At 49.9% G+C, this 18,909-nt stretch overlaps 1 protein-coding gene, 1 long non-coding RNA gene and 1 other non-coding gene across 3 annotated transcripts; all 3 read right to left on the bottom strand.

Moving 5' to 3' along the window:
* Positions 1-6,326: 6,326 nt before the first annotated feature.
* On the bottom strand, positions 6,327-15,635 carry RPS27 (ribosomal protein S27). Its single transcript, XM_077463930.1, has 4 exons — positions 15,478-15,635; positions 13,457-13,565; positions 12,630-12,740; positions 6,327-6,505 (listed from the first exon to the last, which is right to left on the bottom strand). The coding sequence occupies exons 1-4, from the start codon at positions 15,586-15,588 to the stop codon at positions 6,363-6,365; spliced, it is 474 nt and encodes a 157-aa protein (XP_077320056.1). The 5' UTR covers positions 15,589-15,635; the 3' UTR covers positions 6,327-6,362.
* On the bottom strand, positions 9,580-9,713 carry LOC143950496 (small nucleolar RNA SNORA76). Its single transcript, XR_013265858.1, has one exon. It is a non-coding gene; the product is annotated as a small nucleolar RNA SNORA76 (small nucleolar RNA).
* On the bottom strand, positions 11,368-12,623 carry LOC143942578 (uncharacterized). The gene is made up of 2 exons (XR_013264804.1): positions 11,800-12,623; positions 11,368-11,761 (listed from the first exon to the last, which is right to left on the bottom strand). It is a non-coding gene; the product is annotated as an uncharacterized LOC143942578 (long non-coding RNA).
* Positions 15,636-18,909: the final 3,274 nt, after the last annotated feature.

The raw sequence follows: 18,909 nt of genomic DNA, 5'->3' as shown, positions 1-18,909 counted from the left end.
AGCTGGTCAAATCGTGTCTCTGTGGAGATCCTTCACCCCCAAGCTGGTCAAATCGTGTCTCTGTGGAGATTCTCCACCCCCAAGCTGGTCAAATCGTGTCTCTGTGGAGATCCTCCATCCCCCCCCCCCCAAGCTGGACAAATCGTGTCTCTGTGGAGATCCTCCACCCCCAAGCTGATCAAATCGTGTCTCTGTGGAGATCCTCCACCCCCCCCCAAGCTGGACAAATCGTGTCTGTGGAGATCCTCCACCCCCCAAGCTGGACAAATCGTGTCTCTGTGGAGATCCTCCACCCCCCAAGCTGGTCAAATCGTATCTCTGTGGAGATCCTTCACCCCCAAGCTGGTCAAATCATGTCTCTGTGGAGATCCTCCACCCCCAAGCTGGTCAAATCGTGTCTCTGTGGAGATCCTCCACCCCCAAGCTGGACAAATCGTGTCTCTGTGGAGATCCTCCACCCCCCAAGCTGGACAAATCGTGTCTCTGTGGAGATCCTCCACCCCCCAAGCTGGACAAATCGTGTCTCTGTGGAGATCCTCCACCCCCCAAGCTGGTCAAATCGTGTCTCTGTGGAAGATTCTCCACCCCCCAAGCTGGACAAATCGTGTCTCTGTGGAGATCCTCCACCCCCCCCAAGCTGGTCAATCGTGTCTAGAGAGATCCTCCACCCCCCCAAGCTGGTCAAATCGTGTCTCTATGGAGATCCTCCCCCCCCCCACCCCCAAGCTGGTCAAATCGTGTCTCTGTGGAGATTCTCCACTCCCCAAGCTGGACAAATCGTGTCTCTGTGGAGATCCTCCACCCCCCAAGGTGGTCAATCGTGTCTAGAGAGATCCTCCACCCCCCCAAGCTGGTCAAATCCTGTCTCTATGAAGATCCTCCCCCCCCACCCCCAAGCTGGTCAAATCGTGTCTCTGTGGAGATTCTCCACCCCCCAAGCTGGACAAATCGTGTCTCTGTGGAGATCCTCCACCCCCCAAGCTGGACGAATCGTGTCTCTGTGGAGATCCTCCACCCCCCAAGCTGGTCAAATCGTGTCTCTGTGGAGATCCTCCACCCCCCAAGCTGGACAAATCGTGTCTCTGTGGAGATCCTCCACCCCCCAAGCTGGTCAAATCGTGTCTCTGTGGAGAATCCTCCACCCCAAGGTGGTCAATCGTGTCTAGAGAGATCCTCCACCCCCCCCAAGCTGGTCAAATCGTGTCTCTATGAAGATCCTCCCCCCCCCACCCCCAAGCTGGTCAAATCGTGTCTCTGTGGAGATTCTCCACCCCCCAAGCTGGACAAATCGTGTCTCTGTGGAGATCCTCCACCCCCCAAGCTGGACAAATCGTGTCTCTGTGGAGATCCTCCACCCCCCAAGCTGGTCAAATCGTGTCTCTGTGGAGATCCTCCACCCCCCAAGCTGGACAAATCATGTCTCTGTGGAGATCCTCCACCCCCCAAGCTGGTCAAATCGTGTCTCTGTGGAGATCCTCCACCCCCCAAGCTGGACAAATGTGTCTCTGTGGAGATCCTCCACCCCCCCAAGCTGGTCAATCGTGTCTAGAGAGATCCTCCACCCCCCAAGCTGGTCAAATCGTGTCTCTATGGAGATCCTCCCCCCCCCCCACCCCCAAGCTGGTCAAATCGTGTCTCTGTGGAGATCCTCCACCCCCCAAGCTGGTCAAATCGTGTCTCTGTGGAGAATCCTCCACCCCCAAGGTGGTCAATCGTGTCTAGAGAGATCCTCCACCCCCCCAAGCTGGTCAAATCGTGTCTCTATGAAGATCTTCCCCCCCCACCCCCAAGCTGGTCAAATCGTGTCTCTGTGGAGATTCTCCACCCCCCAAGCTGGACAAATCGTGTCTCTGTGGAGATCCTCCACCCCCCAAGCTGGACAAATCGTGTCTCTGTGGAGATCCTCCACCCCCCCAAGCTGGTCAAATCGTGTCTCTGTGGAGATCCTCCACCCCCCAAACTGGACAAATCGTGTCTCTGTGGAGATCCTCCACCCCCCAAGCTGGACAAATCGTGTCTCTGTGGAGATCCTCCACCCCCCAAGCTGGTCAAATCGTGTCTCTGTGGAGAATCCTCCACCCCCAAGGTGGTCAATCGTGTCTCTATGGAGATCCTCCCCCCCCCCACCCCCAAGCTGGTCAAATCGTGTCTCTGTGGAGATTCTCCACCCCCAAGCTGGACAAATCGTGTCTCTGTGGAGATCCTCCACCCCCCCAAGCTGGTCAAATCGTGTCTCTGTGGAGAATCCTCCACCCCCAAGGTGGTCAATCGTGTCTAGAGAGATCCTCCACCCCCCCAAGCTGGTCAAATCGTGTCTCTATGAAGATCCTCCCCCCCCACCCCCAAAGCTGGGTCAAATCGTGTCTCTGTGGAGATTCTCCACCCCCCCAAGCTGGACAAATCGTGTCTCTGTGGAGATCCTCCACCCCCCAAGCTGGACAAATCGTGTCTCTGTGGAGATCCTCCACCCCCAAGCTGGTCAAATCATGTCTCTGTGGAGATCCTCCACCCCCCAAGCTGGACAAATCGTGTCTCTGTGGAGATCCTCCACCCCCCAAGCTGGTCAAATCGTGTCTCTGTGGAGAATCCTCCACCCCCAAGGTGGTCAATCGTGTCTAGAGAGATCCTCCCCCCCACCCCCAAGCTGGTCAAATCGTGTCTCTGTGGAGATTCTCCACCCCCCAAGCTGGACAAATCATGTCTCTGGAGATCCTCCACCCCCCAAGCTGGACAAATCGTGTCTCTGTGGAGATCCTCCACCCCCCAAGCTGGTCAAATCGTGTCTCTGTGGAGATCCTCCACCCCCCAAGCTGGACAAATCGTGTCTCTGTGGAGATCCTCCACCCCCAAGCTGGTCAAATCGTGTCTCTGTGGAGATCCTCCACCCCCAAGCTGGACAAATCATGTCTCTGTGGAGATCCTCCACCCCCAAGCTGGACAAATCGTGTCTCTGTGGAGATCCTCCAGCCCCCAAGCTGGTCAAATCGTGTCTCTGTGGAGATCCTTCACCCCCAAGCTGGTCAAATCGTGTCTCTGTGGAGATCCTTCACCCCCAAGCTGGTCAATTCGTGCCTCTGTGGAGATCCTCCACCCCCCAAGCTGGTCAAATCGTGTCTCTGTGGAGATCCTCCACCCCCCACCCCCAAGCTGGACAAATCGTGTCTCTGTGGAGATCCTCCAACCCCCCCCCCCCCCCCAAGCTGGTCAAATCATGGGGTTCATTTACTAAAGTCAAAAAGACTGCACATTCTGCAAGTGCAGTTGCTACAGAGCTTAGCAAATGAGCAAAAAAAAAGCTCTGACTTCCATCATTCAATCATATTGCGCATGCAAAAATTCTGTTTTCTTGCACGCGATTGGGTATTCTTTGCAGTGAAACCTTACCTCTTTTACCAAGCTCTGGAGGCAACCGCACTTTGCAAAGCATTCACCTTTAGTAAATCAACCCCATGTCGTTGATGATCCTCCACCACCAAGCTGCTCAAGTCATGTCTTTCTGAATATCCTCCAAACTGGTCAAACCATGTCTTTGTTCAATAATGGAAGAGATTTTTGGGGGAAGTTATCTTTATGAAGAGTCTCTACACCTGTAAAGGAACTCATGTCCTGCATTGGAGCCTTGACCTCAACCCTACTGATCACCCTTCCAGAATCTTGAAGAGTTGCCAGGAGTGACCCACAAGGACCCTCACTGTAAAAGTCAGAATAAATGATAGAAACCACTTTTCAATCCGCTAACGGCAAGCGGAAAACATGATAATTACTGCGCTAAAATTGCAGTTAAACGATACGTGCAGCAGCTACATACAAATGTGACAAACTCTTAAAGACAAAAAAATAAAATAAAAAAAAAAGGACAAATGTAGCCCTAAAAATCAAATCAAATGGTGAAGACAAAAAGGAAGAGTCCACTAAAAGTTCATCAGGATGGATAGTGGGTTCTCGAAACTCGAAAGTCAATCCTATATGAAGGTCAGCAGTACTTGGAAGAGTAGTAAAATCCAAATAGACATATGAAATCCTCTTACCAGAGGGGGTGGACCTGTATGTCAGCGACACCAGATCATACGAGCATGGAGCGACCGGCTGTATGGGGTCCTTCACCGCCCACAAAACGTCAAAGGAATTCAGCAGCCCAAAGCACTGGCATCTTAAAAGTGGTCAGTGTCAGTCAGTAAGACAGTGGATGGTAGAAGTAGAGTAGTGGACGGCACCAGTATGAGAGTGGACACGATGGAGATTCACCCAGACAGTTCAGGTTTTCAAACAGGTCGCTCCATGCTCGTACGATCTGGTGTCGCTGACATGAAATACTCTTACCAGAGGGGGTGGACCTGTATGTCAGCGACACCAGATTGTACGAGCATGGAGTGACCTGACGGAGATTCACCCAGACAGTTCAGGTTTTCAATCGTGTCCACTCTCATACTGGTGCCGTCGACTACTCTACTTCTACCATCCACTGACTTACTGACCGACACTGACCACTTTTAAGATGTCAGTGCTTGGGCTGCTGAATTCCTTTGACGTTTGTGGGCGGTGAAGGACCCCATACAGCCGGTCGCTCCATGCTCGTTATGATCTGGTGTCGCTGACATACAGGTCCACCCCCTCTGGTAAGAGTATTTCATATCTGTCTATTGGGATTTTACTACTCTTCCAAGTACTGCTGACCTTCATATAGGATTGACGTTCGAGTTTCAAGAACCCACTATCCATCCTGATGAACTTTTAGTGGACTCTTCCTTTTGTCTTCACATTTGATTTGATTTTTAGGGCTACATTTGTCCCTTTTTTAGTCTTTGAGTTTTTGTCACATTTGTTTGTAGCTGCTGCACGTATCGTTTAACTGAAATTTTAGCGCAGTAATTATCACTTTAAGACATATATGAAATACTCTTACCAGAGGGGGTGGACCTGTATGTCAGTGACACTAGATCATAACTAGCATGGAGCAACCGGCTGTATGGGGTCCTTCACCGCCCACAAACGTCAAAGGAATTCAGCATCCCAAAGCACTGGCATCTTAAAAGTGGTCCGTGTCAGTCAGTCAGTAAGACAGTGGATGGTAGAAGTAGAGTAGTGGATGGCAACAGTATGAGAGTGGACACGATTGAAAACCGGAACTGTCTGGGTGAATCTCCGACAGGTCGCTCCATGCTCGTACCATCTGGTGTCGCTGACATACAGGTCCACCCCCTCTGGTACGAGTATTTCATGTCAGCGACACCAGATCGTATGAGCATGGAGCGACCTGTTGGAGATTCACCCAGACAGTTCAGGTTTTCAATCGTGTCCACTCTCATACTGGTGCCGTCCACTACTCTACTTCTACCATCCACTGTCTTACTGACCACTTTTAAGATGCCAGTGCTTTGGGGCTGCTGAATTCCTTTGGCGTTTGTGGGCGGTGAAGGACCTCATACAGCCGGTCGCTCCATGCTCATTATGATCTGGTGTCGCTGACATACAGGTCCACCCCCTCTGGTAAGAGTATTTCATCATATCTATTTGGATTTTACTACTCTTCCAAGTACAGCTGACTGCTGACCTTCATATAGGATTGACTGAGTTTCAAGAACCCACTCTCAAAAACATGTTGTACTTTCCTACTTCCAAGGTTAATAAAAGATCTTCCACCTAAATGGCAAAATCCACTTACTCAAGCCAAGCCCCCCCCCTCCCCCCCCCCAAACACATGTATGTCCCTGTGGAAGGAAGTTAATTTTTCCCCTCTTTCTCAAAGTGCTTAGGTAAATAGCACCATCACCCTCTTTCAGGACTGATCTCAAAGAACGTTGAGGAGCCCAAATTTCACAAGATGATTCTAAACTCTGTAATCTTATGAGATTTAGGACACTCGGCATTCCCAGGGATCTTGTTGGCAGGATGGCATTGGTGCATTCTCAATGGCTCCCTCCAGTAATTGAATTCAGTGTTTTTTGGGGGGGGGGGGGGGGGGGGGGGGAGGGAATGGGACATAAATAAGGTGGATTGCAAGTGCTGTCAGTGTCTCAGCTACAGCCAGGAGGACGCTGGCTGGTTCACTCGATGGCTCTGCAGAGCTGGGTCCTGCCCTGGGGAGATACTGGCCAATCAGAACACATTTCAGAGGCCGAGGAGCCCCCCCTCGCTAGAGGCCGCTTAGAAGGACTGACAGGTGAACAGTGCATTAGTCAGCCCAGAGCTCCGAGCAACCCCACACACATTCAGGAGACACGACACCTTCATTCAGGCCGACTTCCGACCCAACGGTATCCATCAATACACAACCAACCTGATCTTCCAGCACCAGTTTCCAGGAAATAACCACAAAACAGAGAAAATTGTATCCAAAATTTATTGAGAGAAAGGGAATGGGGCTAGTGTCCCAGATGGATGAGCAAAGGTGCCCTTCCCCCTCCCACCGCGTCCTTCAAAATATACATCTCCACGCACAGCGAACGCCATAACGCGTCTCCGGCTTGGGGACACTTAGTGCTGCTTTCTCTCCGAAAAGAGCAACCTGTGGGCGAAAGAGACAATGGTTAGAATCCGAGGCTTCTCACACAGGCGTCCTTAGCTAGGAACACTTGTTTTTAAAGCACCTAAAGTTGGTTTTGAAAAGAGCATGGAGGGAATTAGAACCCCTTTCATGTTTTATTGCCATTTGTGTCCCCGCTGGGGAGATTCACCGTCTTTTTCCAGTGTCACCGAAAACAGTGATGGCAATTCCCAAATGAGACCTCCATGTGACCTTGTGGGGACAAATTGTGACAACCTATCCTCTGGGTGAAGGTGACCTCCTAACAATAAAACACCACAGAACCATCAACCTCCTCCCCCCCTCCTCCTAGTACATCTACACTATTACTCCTCATACAGTACATCTACTACTCCAGCAGGCTGGCGCATGCAGAAACAATCCAAAAAGGGGTGATATATTTGTACTGTCCTGACATTTTCGGGTCTCTAGACTAGAGATCGGCTGTCGGTACATCAGGATTGATCACTTTTCAGATATAAATCCCATAGTGTGTGGACCAACAGTCACAAAAAGATCCCAATCATTGAGTATTGGTTTATCAGACATGTAGCAGATTACATTCCGGCCCAAATTTATGAAAACTTGAAAAAAAAGTTTAAATACATTTTCTGTTTTTTTTTTATATCGCAAAAAAAATAAACCAAGTGGTGGTCAAATACCACCGAAAGAAATCCATTTGTAAAAAAATTATTATAAATGTAATTTGGGTACAGCGCTGTATGACTGCGCAATTACCAGTTAAAGTAATTCAGTGCCGAATAGCAAAAAACGTCCAGGTCATGGTGGGGTTGGGGGGGGGGGGGGGGGGGTCAACCTTAAAGTGGTTAAAGAGGAACTAACACTCCAGCAAGTGACTATCTTTAACCATCTCAGCCCCAGGAAGATTTACCCCCCCTCCCGGCAATTTTTTGCCATTCAGTGCTGCGTTACTTTGACAATTAGATAGTCATGCAACGCCATACCCAAATGACATTTTTTCACACAAAGAGCATTTGATCACTACTGCCATTTTTTTTCCAACAGAAAAAGACCGAAAAATTTGTAGAAAAATTATACAATTTTTTTTAAATATATATATACATACATGTACACACACACACACACAACTTAATTTCAAAACATACAATAAAATTGGAATAAAATTTGGGCAGAATGTATTTTGCTACATATCATTGGGGGATCCCAGTAAGTAACTTTCACACAAACCAATCAAATAGTCCCAAACTAATGGGATATATACGGTATCTCACAAAAGTATGTACACCCCCTCAGGATTTGTGTAAATCTTTTCATGTGACAACACTGAAGAAATGACACTTGTCTACAATGTAAAGTAGCGAGTGTACAGCTTGTATAACAGTGTAAATTTCCTGTCCCCTCAAAATAACTCAACAAACAGCCATTAATGTCTAAACCGCTGGCAACAAAAGTCAGTACACCCCCAAGTGAAAAAATGTCCAAACTGGGCCCAATTAGCCATTTTCCCCTCCCCCCCGGTGTCATGTGACAAGTATGAGAGAGAGTGATAACACCACAATCACTCTCATACTGGTCACTGGAAGTACAACATGGCACCTCATGGCAAAGAACTCTGAGGATCTGAAGATAAGAATTGTTGCTCTACATAAAGATGGCCTAAGCCAGTGATAGCAAACCTTGGCACCCCAGATGTTTTGGAACTACATTTCCCATGATGGTCAGCAACACTGGAGAGTGCCAGAGCATCATGGGAAAGAAATGTAGTCCCAAAACATCTGGGGTGCCAAGGTTTGCCATCACTGGCCTAGGCTATAAGAAGATTGCCAAGACCCTGAAACTGATCTGCAGCACGGAGGCCAAGACCATACAGCGGTATAACAGGACGGGTTCCCCTCAGAACAGGCCTCGCCATGGTCCACCAAAGAAGTTGAGGTCACGTGATCAGCGTCCTATCCAGAGGTTGTCTTTGGGAAATAGACGTATGAGTGCTGCCAGCATTGCTGCAGAGATTGTAGGGGTGGGTGGGGGGTCAGCCTGTCAGTGCTCAGACCATACGCCGCACACTGCATCAAATTGGTCTGCATGGTTGTTGTCCCAGAAGGAAGCCTCTTCTAAAGATGATGCACAAGAAAGAGCACAAACAGTTTGCTGAAGACAAGCAGACTAAGGAGATGGATTACTGGAACCATGTCCTGTGGTCTGATGAGACCAAGATAAAAGGTATTTGGTGTCAGATGGTGACAAGCGTGTGTGGGGGCAACCAGGTGAGGAGGACAAAGACAAGTGTGTCTTGTCTACAGTCAGGCATGGTGGTGGGGGTGTCATGGTCTTGGTCTGCATGAGTGCTGCCGGCACTGGGGGGCTACAGATCATTGAGGGGACCATGAATGCCAACATGTACTGTGACATACTGAAGCAGAGCATGATCCCCTCCCTTCAGAGACTGGACCGCAGGGCAGTATTCCAACATGATAACCACCCCAAACACACCTCCAAGACCACCACTGCCTTGCTAAAGAAGCTGAGGGTAAAGGTGATGGACTGGCCAAGCATGTCTCCAGACCTAAACCCTATTGATCATCTGTGGGGGATCCTCAGACGGAAGGTGGAGGAGGGGAAGGTCTCCAACATCCACCAGCTCCGTGATGTCATCATGGGGGAGGGGAAGAGGACTCCAGTGGTGACCTGTGAAGCTCTGGTGACCTCCATGCCCAAGAGGGTGAAGGCAGTGCTGGAAAATAATGGCAGCCACACAAAATATTGACACTTTGGGCCCAAATTGGAGATTTTCACTTAGGGGTGTACTGACTTTTGTTGCCAGCGGGTTTAGACATTAATGGCTGTGTGTTGAGTTGTTTTGAGGGGACAGGAAATTTACACTGTTATACAAGCTGTACACTCACTACTTTACATTGTAGACAAGTGTCATTTCTTCAGAGGGGTGTACTTACTTTTGTCAGATACTGTATATATGAAAATCGACCAATCCTGATGTACTGACAGCCGATCCAGTTTGAAGCTCCCCAAACTAAGGGCAGATGGTGGAGAAGGCACAGAGCGGGTCAAGCTCTCAGGTCTGTAGCATTGTTTTAAAAGCGCCACGCGGGAGACGGCCGCGAGGCGCCAGTTATAACACGCGGGTTATTCTCGCACTGATGCTTGGCTGGCGACACCACATCCAGGCAACTCACCAGTTCAAAAACAGTGCTCTGAAAAAAAAATTTTGTACAATTCTATAGAATCTCCTGAACAGCCACAAGTGGAATCCCAACAAGTCTAAAAACATTTTTTCCCCACATTTCTTCAGTTACTTCCTGGTTTCTGGCCTGGGCCAAGATGATGTCATATATCCCAGGAGAAGCTCTCAGCTAAGCACACCCTCCTGCCCGAGCAAAGGCTGAAAATCCCCGTCATTAACCTGGAATATGCCCATCAGTCTGAAAATACCCGTCATTAACCTGGAATATGCCCATCAGTCTGAAAATACCCGTCATTAACCTGGAATATGCCCATCAGTCTGAAAATACCCATCATTAACCTGGAATATGCCCATCAGTCTGAAAATACCCATCATTAACCTGGAATATGCCCATCAGTCTGAAAATACCCATCATTAACCTGGAATATGCCCATCAGTCTGAAAATACCCATCATTAACCTGGAATATGCCCATCAGTCTGAAAATACCCATCATTAACCTGGAATATGCCCATCAGTCTGAAAATACCTGTCATTAACCTGGAATATGCCCATCAGTCTGAAAATACCTGTCATTAACCTGGAATATGCCCATCAGTCTGAAAATCCCCGTCATTAACCTGGACACTGCCCATCAGTCTGAAAATCCCCGTCATTAACCTGGACACTGCCCATCAGTCTGAAAATCCCCGTCATTAACCTGGACACTGACCATCAGTCTGAAAATACCCGTCATTAACCTGGACACTGCCCATCAGTCTGAAAATACCCGTCATTAACCTGGACACTGCCCATCAGTCTGAAAATACCCGTCATTAACCTGGAAAATGCCCAGTCTGAAAATACCCGTCATTAACCTGGACACTGCCCAGTCTGAAAATACCCGTCATTAACCTGGACACTGCCCAGTCTGAAAATACCCGTCATTAACCTGGACAGTGCCCAGTCTGAAAATACCCGTCATTAACCTGGACACTGCCCAGTCTGAAAATACCCGTCATTAACCTGGACACTGCCCAGTCTGAAAATACCCGTCATTAACCTGGAAAATGGCCAGTCTGAAAATACCCGTCATTAATCTGGAAAATGCCCAGTCTGAAAATAACCGTCATTAAACTGGAAAATGCCCAGTCTGAAAATTCTGTTGTCTCTGGGACAGGAAGTGAAATCTCCAAATAGGATAAAAAACACAGACAGGGGTCCTAACCCCTTTTCCCTTGTTACTGAAAGCAAAAAGAAAATTGGAGGCGTATAGCAATAGTGGAAGAAGCTGCGTCACTGTCAAATTCTGTTCAAACTTTATTCTGCAGTGAACAATGGTAAAACAAAAAAAAAAACACTGCCCCACCCACCAGACCCCACTCCAACGCGTTTCATCCAGGGGGAGGGGCTTAATCGCAAAGGTCAATGTCTAAGCCCCTCCCACAGAGAAGTGCATTGCAAGAAAGCAGGAAGTGGTGGATGACTACGTTTGTGATGTGCGGGTGGCCAACAGAAAAGTTTATTGAAAAATAAAAATAAAAAACAGGATCTGGTGATGGAGCAGCTTCTTCCATCACTGTGTATATGCGACAAGGGCGGGTGCCCTTGAGCCCCGACACCCGCTTCAGGCTGGTGGGGGAGGCTCAAATTCACTTTGTTCAGCATTTATATAGTGTATATCACTTTAATTATTCTCCCACCTCCATTATATTATCTTTGATAAGCTGAAAATAACTGCCATCAGTCTGAAAAATAACAGTCATTAACCTGGACTATGCCCATCAGTCTGAAAATACCTGTCATAAACCTGGACTATGCCCAGTCTGAAAATAACCGTCATAAACCTGAAATATGCCAATCAGTCCCAAAACCACCCCCCCTCCCCCATCAAACTCAATCCCCGCAACCTGAAAAACAACCACCCTTGAGTCTGAAAATACCTGCCATAAACCCAGAAAACACCCGACATCAGCCTGAAAAACATCAAAGCCTAAAAATACCCATCAAACCAGGAAAAGCCCCTATGTGTCATAAACCTAGACTATGCCCACCAGTCTGAAAATACCCGTCATAAACCTAGACTATGCCCATCCGTCCGAAAATACCCGTCAAACCTAGACTATGCCCACCAGTCTGAAAATACCCGTCATAAACCTAGACTATGCCCATCCGTCCGAAAATACCCGTCAAACCTAGACTATTCTCATCAGTCCGAAAATACCTGTCATAAACCTAGACTATTCCCATCAGTCCGAAAATACCCGTCATAAACCTAGACTATTCCCATCAGTCCGAAAATACCCGTCATAAACCTAGACTATTCCCATCAGTCCGAAAATACCCGTAATAAACCTAGACTATTCCCATCAGTCCGAAAATACCAGTCATAAACCTAGACTATTCCCATCAGTCCGAAAATACCCGTCATAAACCTAGACTATTCCCATCAGTCCGAAAATACCAGTCATAAACCTAGACTATTCCCATCAGTCTGAAAATACCCGTCATAAACCTAGACTATTCCCATCAGTCTGAAAATACCCGTCATAAACCTAGACTATTCCCATCTGTCTGAAAATACCCGTCATAAACCTAGACTATTCCCATCAGTCCGAAAATACCCGTCATAAACCTAGACTATGCCCATCAGTCCGAAAATACCCGTCAAACCTAGAATATGCCCATCGGCCCGAAAATGCCCGTCATAAACCTAGAATATGCCCATCAGTCCGAACAAAAACCCAAACTCAATACCCGCACCTGAAAAGACCCACCCTTGAGTCTGAAAATACCTGCCATAAACACAGAAAGCACCCGCCACCAGCCTGAAAAACATCAAAGCCTAAAAAAATACCCGACATCCGCCTGAAAACACCCGTCATAAACCAGGAAGTTCCATCAATGTGCATTCCCCACCCTGTATGTGCCCCTCCCCCTGGCTCACCCTCTGTCAGACGGGCCTTCCCCCCGGTGGGCTGGCAGAGGACGGTGGAGCAGCCGACACACAACACCACGGTCTGGGCGTGGCTGAACACGGTGGTGATCTTGTAGCATCCTGTGAGGGGGAGGAGAAAAAAAAAAAAAGGTAAGTTATGGTAATCACACAGACTCCACCCCCTTCCTCCCTGCCCAAAGGCCCCTCCCCTGGACATTTGACGTCCATGAAGTAGGAGTTAGGGCTCTGCCCACAGACCCCGCCCCTTCCTCCCAGACCCCTCCCCTGGTACTCACCCAGACATTTAAATCCATGAAGGAGTTGGGGCTCTGACCACACAGACCCCTCCCCTGGTACTCACCCGGACATTAGACGTCCATGAAGTAGAAGTTAGGGCTCTGCCCACAGACCTCGCCCCTTCCTCCCAGACCCCTCCCCTGGTACTCGCCCGGACATTTGACTCCATGAAGGAGTTGGGGCTCTGCCCATAGACCCCGCCCCTTCCTCCCAGACCCCTCCTCTGGTACTCACCCGGACATTTGACTCCATGAAGGAGTTGGGGCTCTGCCCACACAGACCCCGCCCCTTCCTCTGGTACTCACCCGGACATTTGACTCCATGAAGGAGTTGGGGCTCTGCCCATAGACCCCGCCCCTTCCTCCCAGACCCCTCCTCTGGTACTCACCCGGACATTTGACTCCATGAAGGAGTTGGGGCTCTGCCCACACAGACCCCGCCCCTTCCTCCCAGACATTAGACATCCATGAAGTAGGAGTTGGGGCTCTGCCCACACAGACCCCGCCCCTTCCCCCCCAGACCCCTCCCCTGGTACTCACCCGGACATTTGACGTCCATGAAGTAGGAGTTGGGGCTCTGCACCAGACGCTTCTTCTTGTGTTTCCTCTTCTCCTCCTCAGGGGAGGGGTGTAGGAGGTCTTTAGCGAGCTGTCAGGAGAGGCGGGAGAAACGTCAGAATCCGACCAATAAAAAAATAAAAAGTGTCCCCGCCCACAGCCACCACCTAACATCCTGTACTGGAAATTGTAACCCCCTTTCATGTACCCTACCTCTTCCCCAGGGCCTACTTTCTTGAGCTCCTCCCCCAACACCATCACACAACCAAGCTCCACCTCCACCTGTAATCTGCCTGAAACATATACCATGACCTTCCCCCTTATCCAATCAGAAGCCGGGGTCCCGTGCTTGCCATTACTGAGGGGTGACGGAGCTCCTGTGTGTCTGGGCTCCGATGGAAGCTTTCACTTTCCGAATCACCTGCTATTGGCAGAGTCAGGAGAGCTCAGCTTCAATCAGAGCCTTCTCACACAGGTAACTGTCTCCTAATACCATGCTTCAACCCCGCCCCCTCATCATAATATGGCCAAGCTCCTCCCCCATTCTGTAACCCTCTTCCATATCATACTATGGCCAAGCTCCTCCCCCATCCTGTAATCCTCGCCCCCTCATAATGTGGCCAAGCTCCTCCCCCATCCTGTAATCCTCGCCCCCTCATAATGTGGCCAAGCTCCGCCCCATCCTGTAATCCCCGCCCCTCATCATAATGTGGCCAAGCTCCTCCCCCATCCTGTAATCCCCGCCCCCTCGTCATAATATGGTCAAGCTCCTCCCCTATCCTGTAATCACAGCCCCTCATCATAATGTGGTCAAGCTCCTCCCGCATCCCTCATGTGGCCAAGCTCCTCCCCATCATGTAATCCCCACCCCCTCATAATATGGTCAAGCTCCTCCCCCATCCTGTAACCTGCCAAAACTCCTCCCCCAGCACCTAAAACACATACTACACTCAGATTGGATGGAGAGGGGGGGGGGGGGGGGTCATAAAGGAAGGGGGACCCCCAACATCCACCAATGGAATTCTGAGGTGACCACCCACCCTCTGCCAAGCTCCACCCACTCCTGTAACTCCTCCCACAGCGCTTTAAACATGTCATACTGTGCTCAGATTGGAAGGGGGGGGGCCTCATGAAGGACACAGTCAGAGGGGACCCCCAACATTCACCCCCCTCCGCCAAGCTCCACCCACTCCTGTAATTCCTCCCCCAGTGCCTGCCAAGCTCCACCCCCTCCCCCAGTGCATACCAAGCTCCACCCACTCGTGAACTCCTCCCCCAGTGCCAGAAACATGTTATTCTTATCCTCTCCAGTCTTCCGAGCCCCTCCCCCATAGACCTGGGGGGGGCAATAGACACTAAAGATTGGGGTGACCAGCTACCCTTATCCCACAGCCAAAATCCGCCGACTCTCCCCCCACCCGGAACAGGTTATACTGTGCTCTGATTGGATAAGGAGGCAGAAGGGGAGGGGCTCAGGAAAGCAGGCTGGTGGGGAGCAGTGTGACATGTTTCAGGCACTGGGGGAGGAGCTTGGCTGGGGATACTAATATTGGGGTCCCTCCTGTAACCTGCCTAAAGACCCCTCCCCCCCAGTGCCCACCTACCTGAAACTCCTCCTACTACACCCCCAGTGCCTGAAACATGTGACAACAAACCCTCCTCATCCAATCAGAAGCCCTCAGTGAGGCCCTCCTGTGCGTCTGGGCCCCGAAAGAAGCTTTCACCTCCACACACACACACACGTGTTCCTGGTAGAGTCAGCTTCCATCAGAGCCTTCTCACACAGGAGAGCCCCCCCCCTCCCCCACACATGTCCCCTCTACACCCCTCCCCCACACACGAGGCCTCTTCCTAGGCCCGGATGCGCTCTGTGTTCTCTCTCCCCCCCCCCCCGGGGGCCCCTCCATCCCATCCCCCCTCCTCGGTCCCGGTGCCCCTCGTCCCCTCCCCCGGGGCGGCGGGAGATGGAGGGGGAGGAAGCGCTCCGCTCTCCCCGCACTCACTGGCATCTTCTCAGGTTGAGGCCGCTGCAGAAAAGGAGGCAGACCGGAAACCGAGCCCGCAATATAAGGAGAGGAGCCGGAAGTGACCTCACGGCGGAAGGGGGCCGCCATCTTGGTGGAGGCAAAACCCGAATCGCGACCCCCTGGAGGGGACGGGGGGAGGAGCCTGGGGCCTAGGGGGCCCCACTGTGAGGTTGGGGTGGGGGTGTGCCCGGAACCGGGAGGAGAAGGGAAAGAGGGGACCCAGAGACCCGACTATGTGGGAAGACCATGGGGGAGACAAGCCGGGACATGTCCGGGGAGAGGGGGGTCATGTGATCTCTGACATCATCATTATACTTATATCATCTATTGTATTATTATTATTATTATTATTATTATACCTCTATAGTACTAATACTATTATAACAAAGTCATATTATTATAGAATACAATGTGTTATTATTGTTATTCCAACATCTACCATTTATTATTATATCATTATCATCTATTATTTATTATTATATCATGTTCTGTTTTATATATCTATCATTATTATTGTAAATCTGATATCTACCATTTATTATTACTTTCTTTTATTATAGGGGGGGAGGGGATCAGCGCTCCAGGTGGAAATGTGGGTCTAGAACTCTCCTCGGAACTGGAACCCCAGGTGCCGGCTAAGCATATAACATGAGGCAAAAAGGAAGTTGTGGACAGCCCCACACCCCGGAATATAGACTTTATTTGTAGAAAGTCCAACAGATAGTAGCCACAGCAAAAAATGGGACAAATGAACTGACGCGTTTCACACTTAACAGTGCCTAGTCATAGCTCAGCTATCAGTGCCACCTATTAGCACCCATAGTGCAGCCTATCAGTGTCAATCAGTGCAGCCTATCAGTGTCAATCAGTGCAGCCTATCAGCACAGCATATCAGTGCCCATCAGTGCAGCCTATCAGTGTCCATCAGTGCAGCCTATCAGCACAGAATATCAGTGCCCATTAGTGCAGCCTATCAGTGTCCATCAGTGCAGCCTATCAGCACAGCATATCAGTGCCCATTAGTGCAGCCTATCAGTGTCCATCAGTGCAGCCTATCAGTGTCCATCAGTGCAGCCTATCAGCACAGCATATCAGTGTCCATCAGTGCAGCCTATCAGCACAGCATATCAGTGCCCATTAGTGCAGCCTCGCTTGTGCTCATCAGTGCAGCCTATCAGTGTCCATCACTGCTACCTCTCAGTACAGCCTATCAGTGTCCATCAGTGCCACTTATCGGTGCAGCCTATCAGTACCCATCAGTGCCACCTATCAGCAAACATCAGTGCAGCCCATCAGTGCAGCAGATCAGCGAAAATCAGCGCAGCCTATCAGTGATCATCAGCGCAGCCCATTAGTGCCCAATGCCCATTAGTGCAGCCTCCCCTCTGCCCATCAGTGCAGAATATCAGTGCAGCCCATTAGTGCCCAATGCCCATCAGTGCAGCCTCACCTCTGCCCATCAGTGCAGCCTATCAGTGCAGCCTATCGGCGAACATCAGTGCAGCCTATCAGTGCAGCCCATTAATGCCCATCAGTGCAGCCTCACCTGTGCCCATCAATGCAGAATATCAGTGCAGCCTTTCAGTGCCCATCAGCGCCCATCAGTGCAGCCTATCAGCGCCCATCAGTGCAGCCTATCAGTGAACATCATTGTAGCCTATCAGCGCCCATCAGTGCAGCCCATTAGTGCCCAATGCCCATCAGTGCAGCCTCACCTGTGCCTATCAGTGCAGCCTATCAGTGCCCATCAGCGCAGCCTATGCCTCTGCCAGCAGGTTTGATTGGGTCCAAGGACAAGACTGCAATTGGTGTGTCTGTAAGGAAAACTTATGCTGGTGTTACCGCTACAGGATCTGGGAAGGGGGAGCAAGCAGGGAAGGAATATAGAAATGTTTTATCTTCTTCAATGTTTAAAAGGAGGAATGTTGTGCAGCTTAGATGGGAGGGTGGAGAACCTCCTCCGCATAGGAGGGCAGTGGTGGATAAGATTCTGCAGATGGGGTTTAGGCCCACAGATATCTTCGCCCTGATCCGTCCGGTAGGTACCTACGAGTACGATTTGGCCTTTATCCATCTGGAGTCTTTGGATATATTTTGGGAGAAATATGAGCACGTGTGTAGGGGCCTGCCGGACTGGAGAGGGCTCATCCCCAAGCTTATATCACGCCAGCCACGCATACTCGTTGAGTTCAGCGTCCTCTATGGATGATGAGTGCCAGCGTGCAATGAAGCGGGCTGGTTCTCCAGGCAGAGGGAGTAGTCAGGCTAAGAAACGTCTGCCTCAACTACCCTAATGGCAGTTCCCACTCGTTAAAAGTGGCAACCATTAACGTTGCCAGCTTAAGATCAGTAAGCGCTCGTCATATGGCCTTATTATTGCTCAGCGAGTTTGATGCTGACATTTTGTTTGTGCAAGAGACCCATCTGAGTAGTCTGGTCAATATATACATCTGGCAAAGAAGGAGTGGTCCCTCCTTTTGGTCTTTTGCAGGCAAGCCTTTTTTCTGGTATGGTAATTGAGGTAGAGATTGGGAGATGCATGGTCTTGGACATCTCTGTGAGGGGGCAGGACCTGCGCCTGATTAACATCTATGGTCCCCAGACGAAGTGGGACAGGAAATGCCTCTTTACAAAGATTAAGCCTTTTCTTTTTACGGCCCAGCAGGTTATCTTTGGAGGTGATTTTAACACCATTACTAGGTCTAAAGACAGGAGAGGTTTCAGAGATAAGCTGGGCCTTTTTCTCAATGCGATAGTTAGGGAAGCAGGTCTGGTAGATGCGCACATTAAGCGTTGCCCAGACAGCACGGGGTTCACTTTTCAGAGAGGTAGTAGTCAGAGTAGGATAGATAGTTTTTTTTTTTTAAAAAGGGAGACTCTGCTTTTTCGGCACCTGTGTGTCGGGCAGTGGAGTTTTCTGACCACTGTATTCTGTCTGTGACTCTGAATGCCTCAGACATGCCACCTAGGGGGAGGGGTATCTGGAGATTGAATTCGGCCCTCCTGGAAGACGAGAGAGTAAGACAATCCTTTGAGGATTTTTTTCAAGCACAGGTAACGATCCTAGACTTTTGCAACAGCAAGTCAGAATGGTGGGAGCTTGTAAAACAGCGGACTGTTAGACTTTTCAAGGCCATAGGAAGAAAGAAGCAGCAAGATAAGTATATCACCTACCAGCGTTTGCGGAGGAAACTTGACCGCCTTGTTTCGGATGGAGGAGATTCTGGGGCGATCTCTGAGGTGAAGCTCCTCCTTAGGAGACATGAATATGACCGGCACGCCTCTTTGGTTGAGGAGAGGGATTACGGGAAATACCATTCGCCTGACCCTTACCAGAACTGTAAACAGGGCGTAGCAGTTAAGACGGTCCATGGCCTGAAGGACAGTACGGGCTCTCTGACGAAGTCT

This window comes from Lithobates pipiens, unplaced genomic scaffold, assembly GCF_037356315.1.
Source record: "Lithobates pipiens isolate NorthernLeopardFrog02 unplaced genomic scaffold, aLitPip1_a1.2 Scaffold_30, whole genome shotgun sequence".
Taxonomy (NCBI): Eukaryota; Metazoa; Chordata; class Amphibia; order Anura; family Ranidae; genus Lithobates; species Lithobates pipiens.
Note: the sequence above shows the minus strand (reverse complement) of the source record. Positions and strands in the feature narration are given on the sequence as shown.

Excerpts from the sequence above, each read along its gene's own strand:
- RPS27 (XM_077463930.1), bottom strand. The coding sequence starts at position 15,588 with ATGGCGGCCCCCTTCCGCCGTGAGGTCACTTCCGGCTCCTCTCCTTAT. Across the intron at positions 13,566-15,477 it reads CTCAACCTGAGAAGATGCCA|CTCGCTAAAGACCTCCTACA; the intron begins GTGAGTGCGGGG and ends CTCTCCTGACAG. Across the intron at positions 12,741-13,456 it reads CATGGACGTCAAATGTCCGG|GATGCTACAAGATCACCACC; the intron begins GTGAGTACCAGG and ends TCCCCCTCACAG.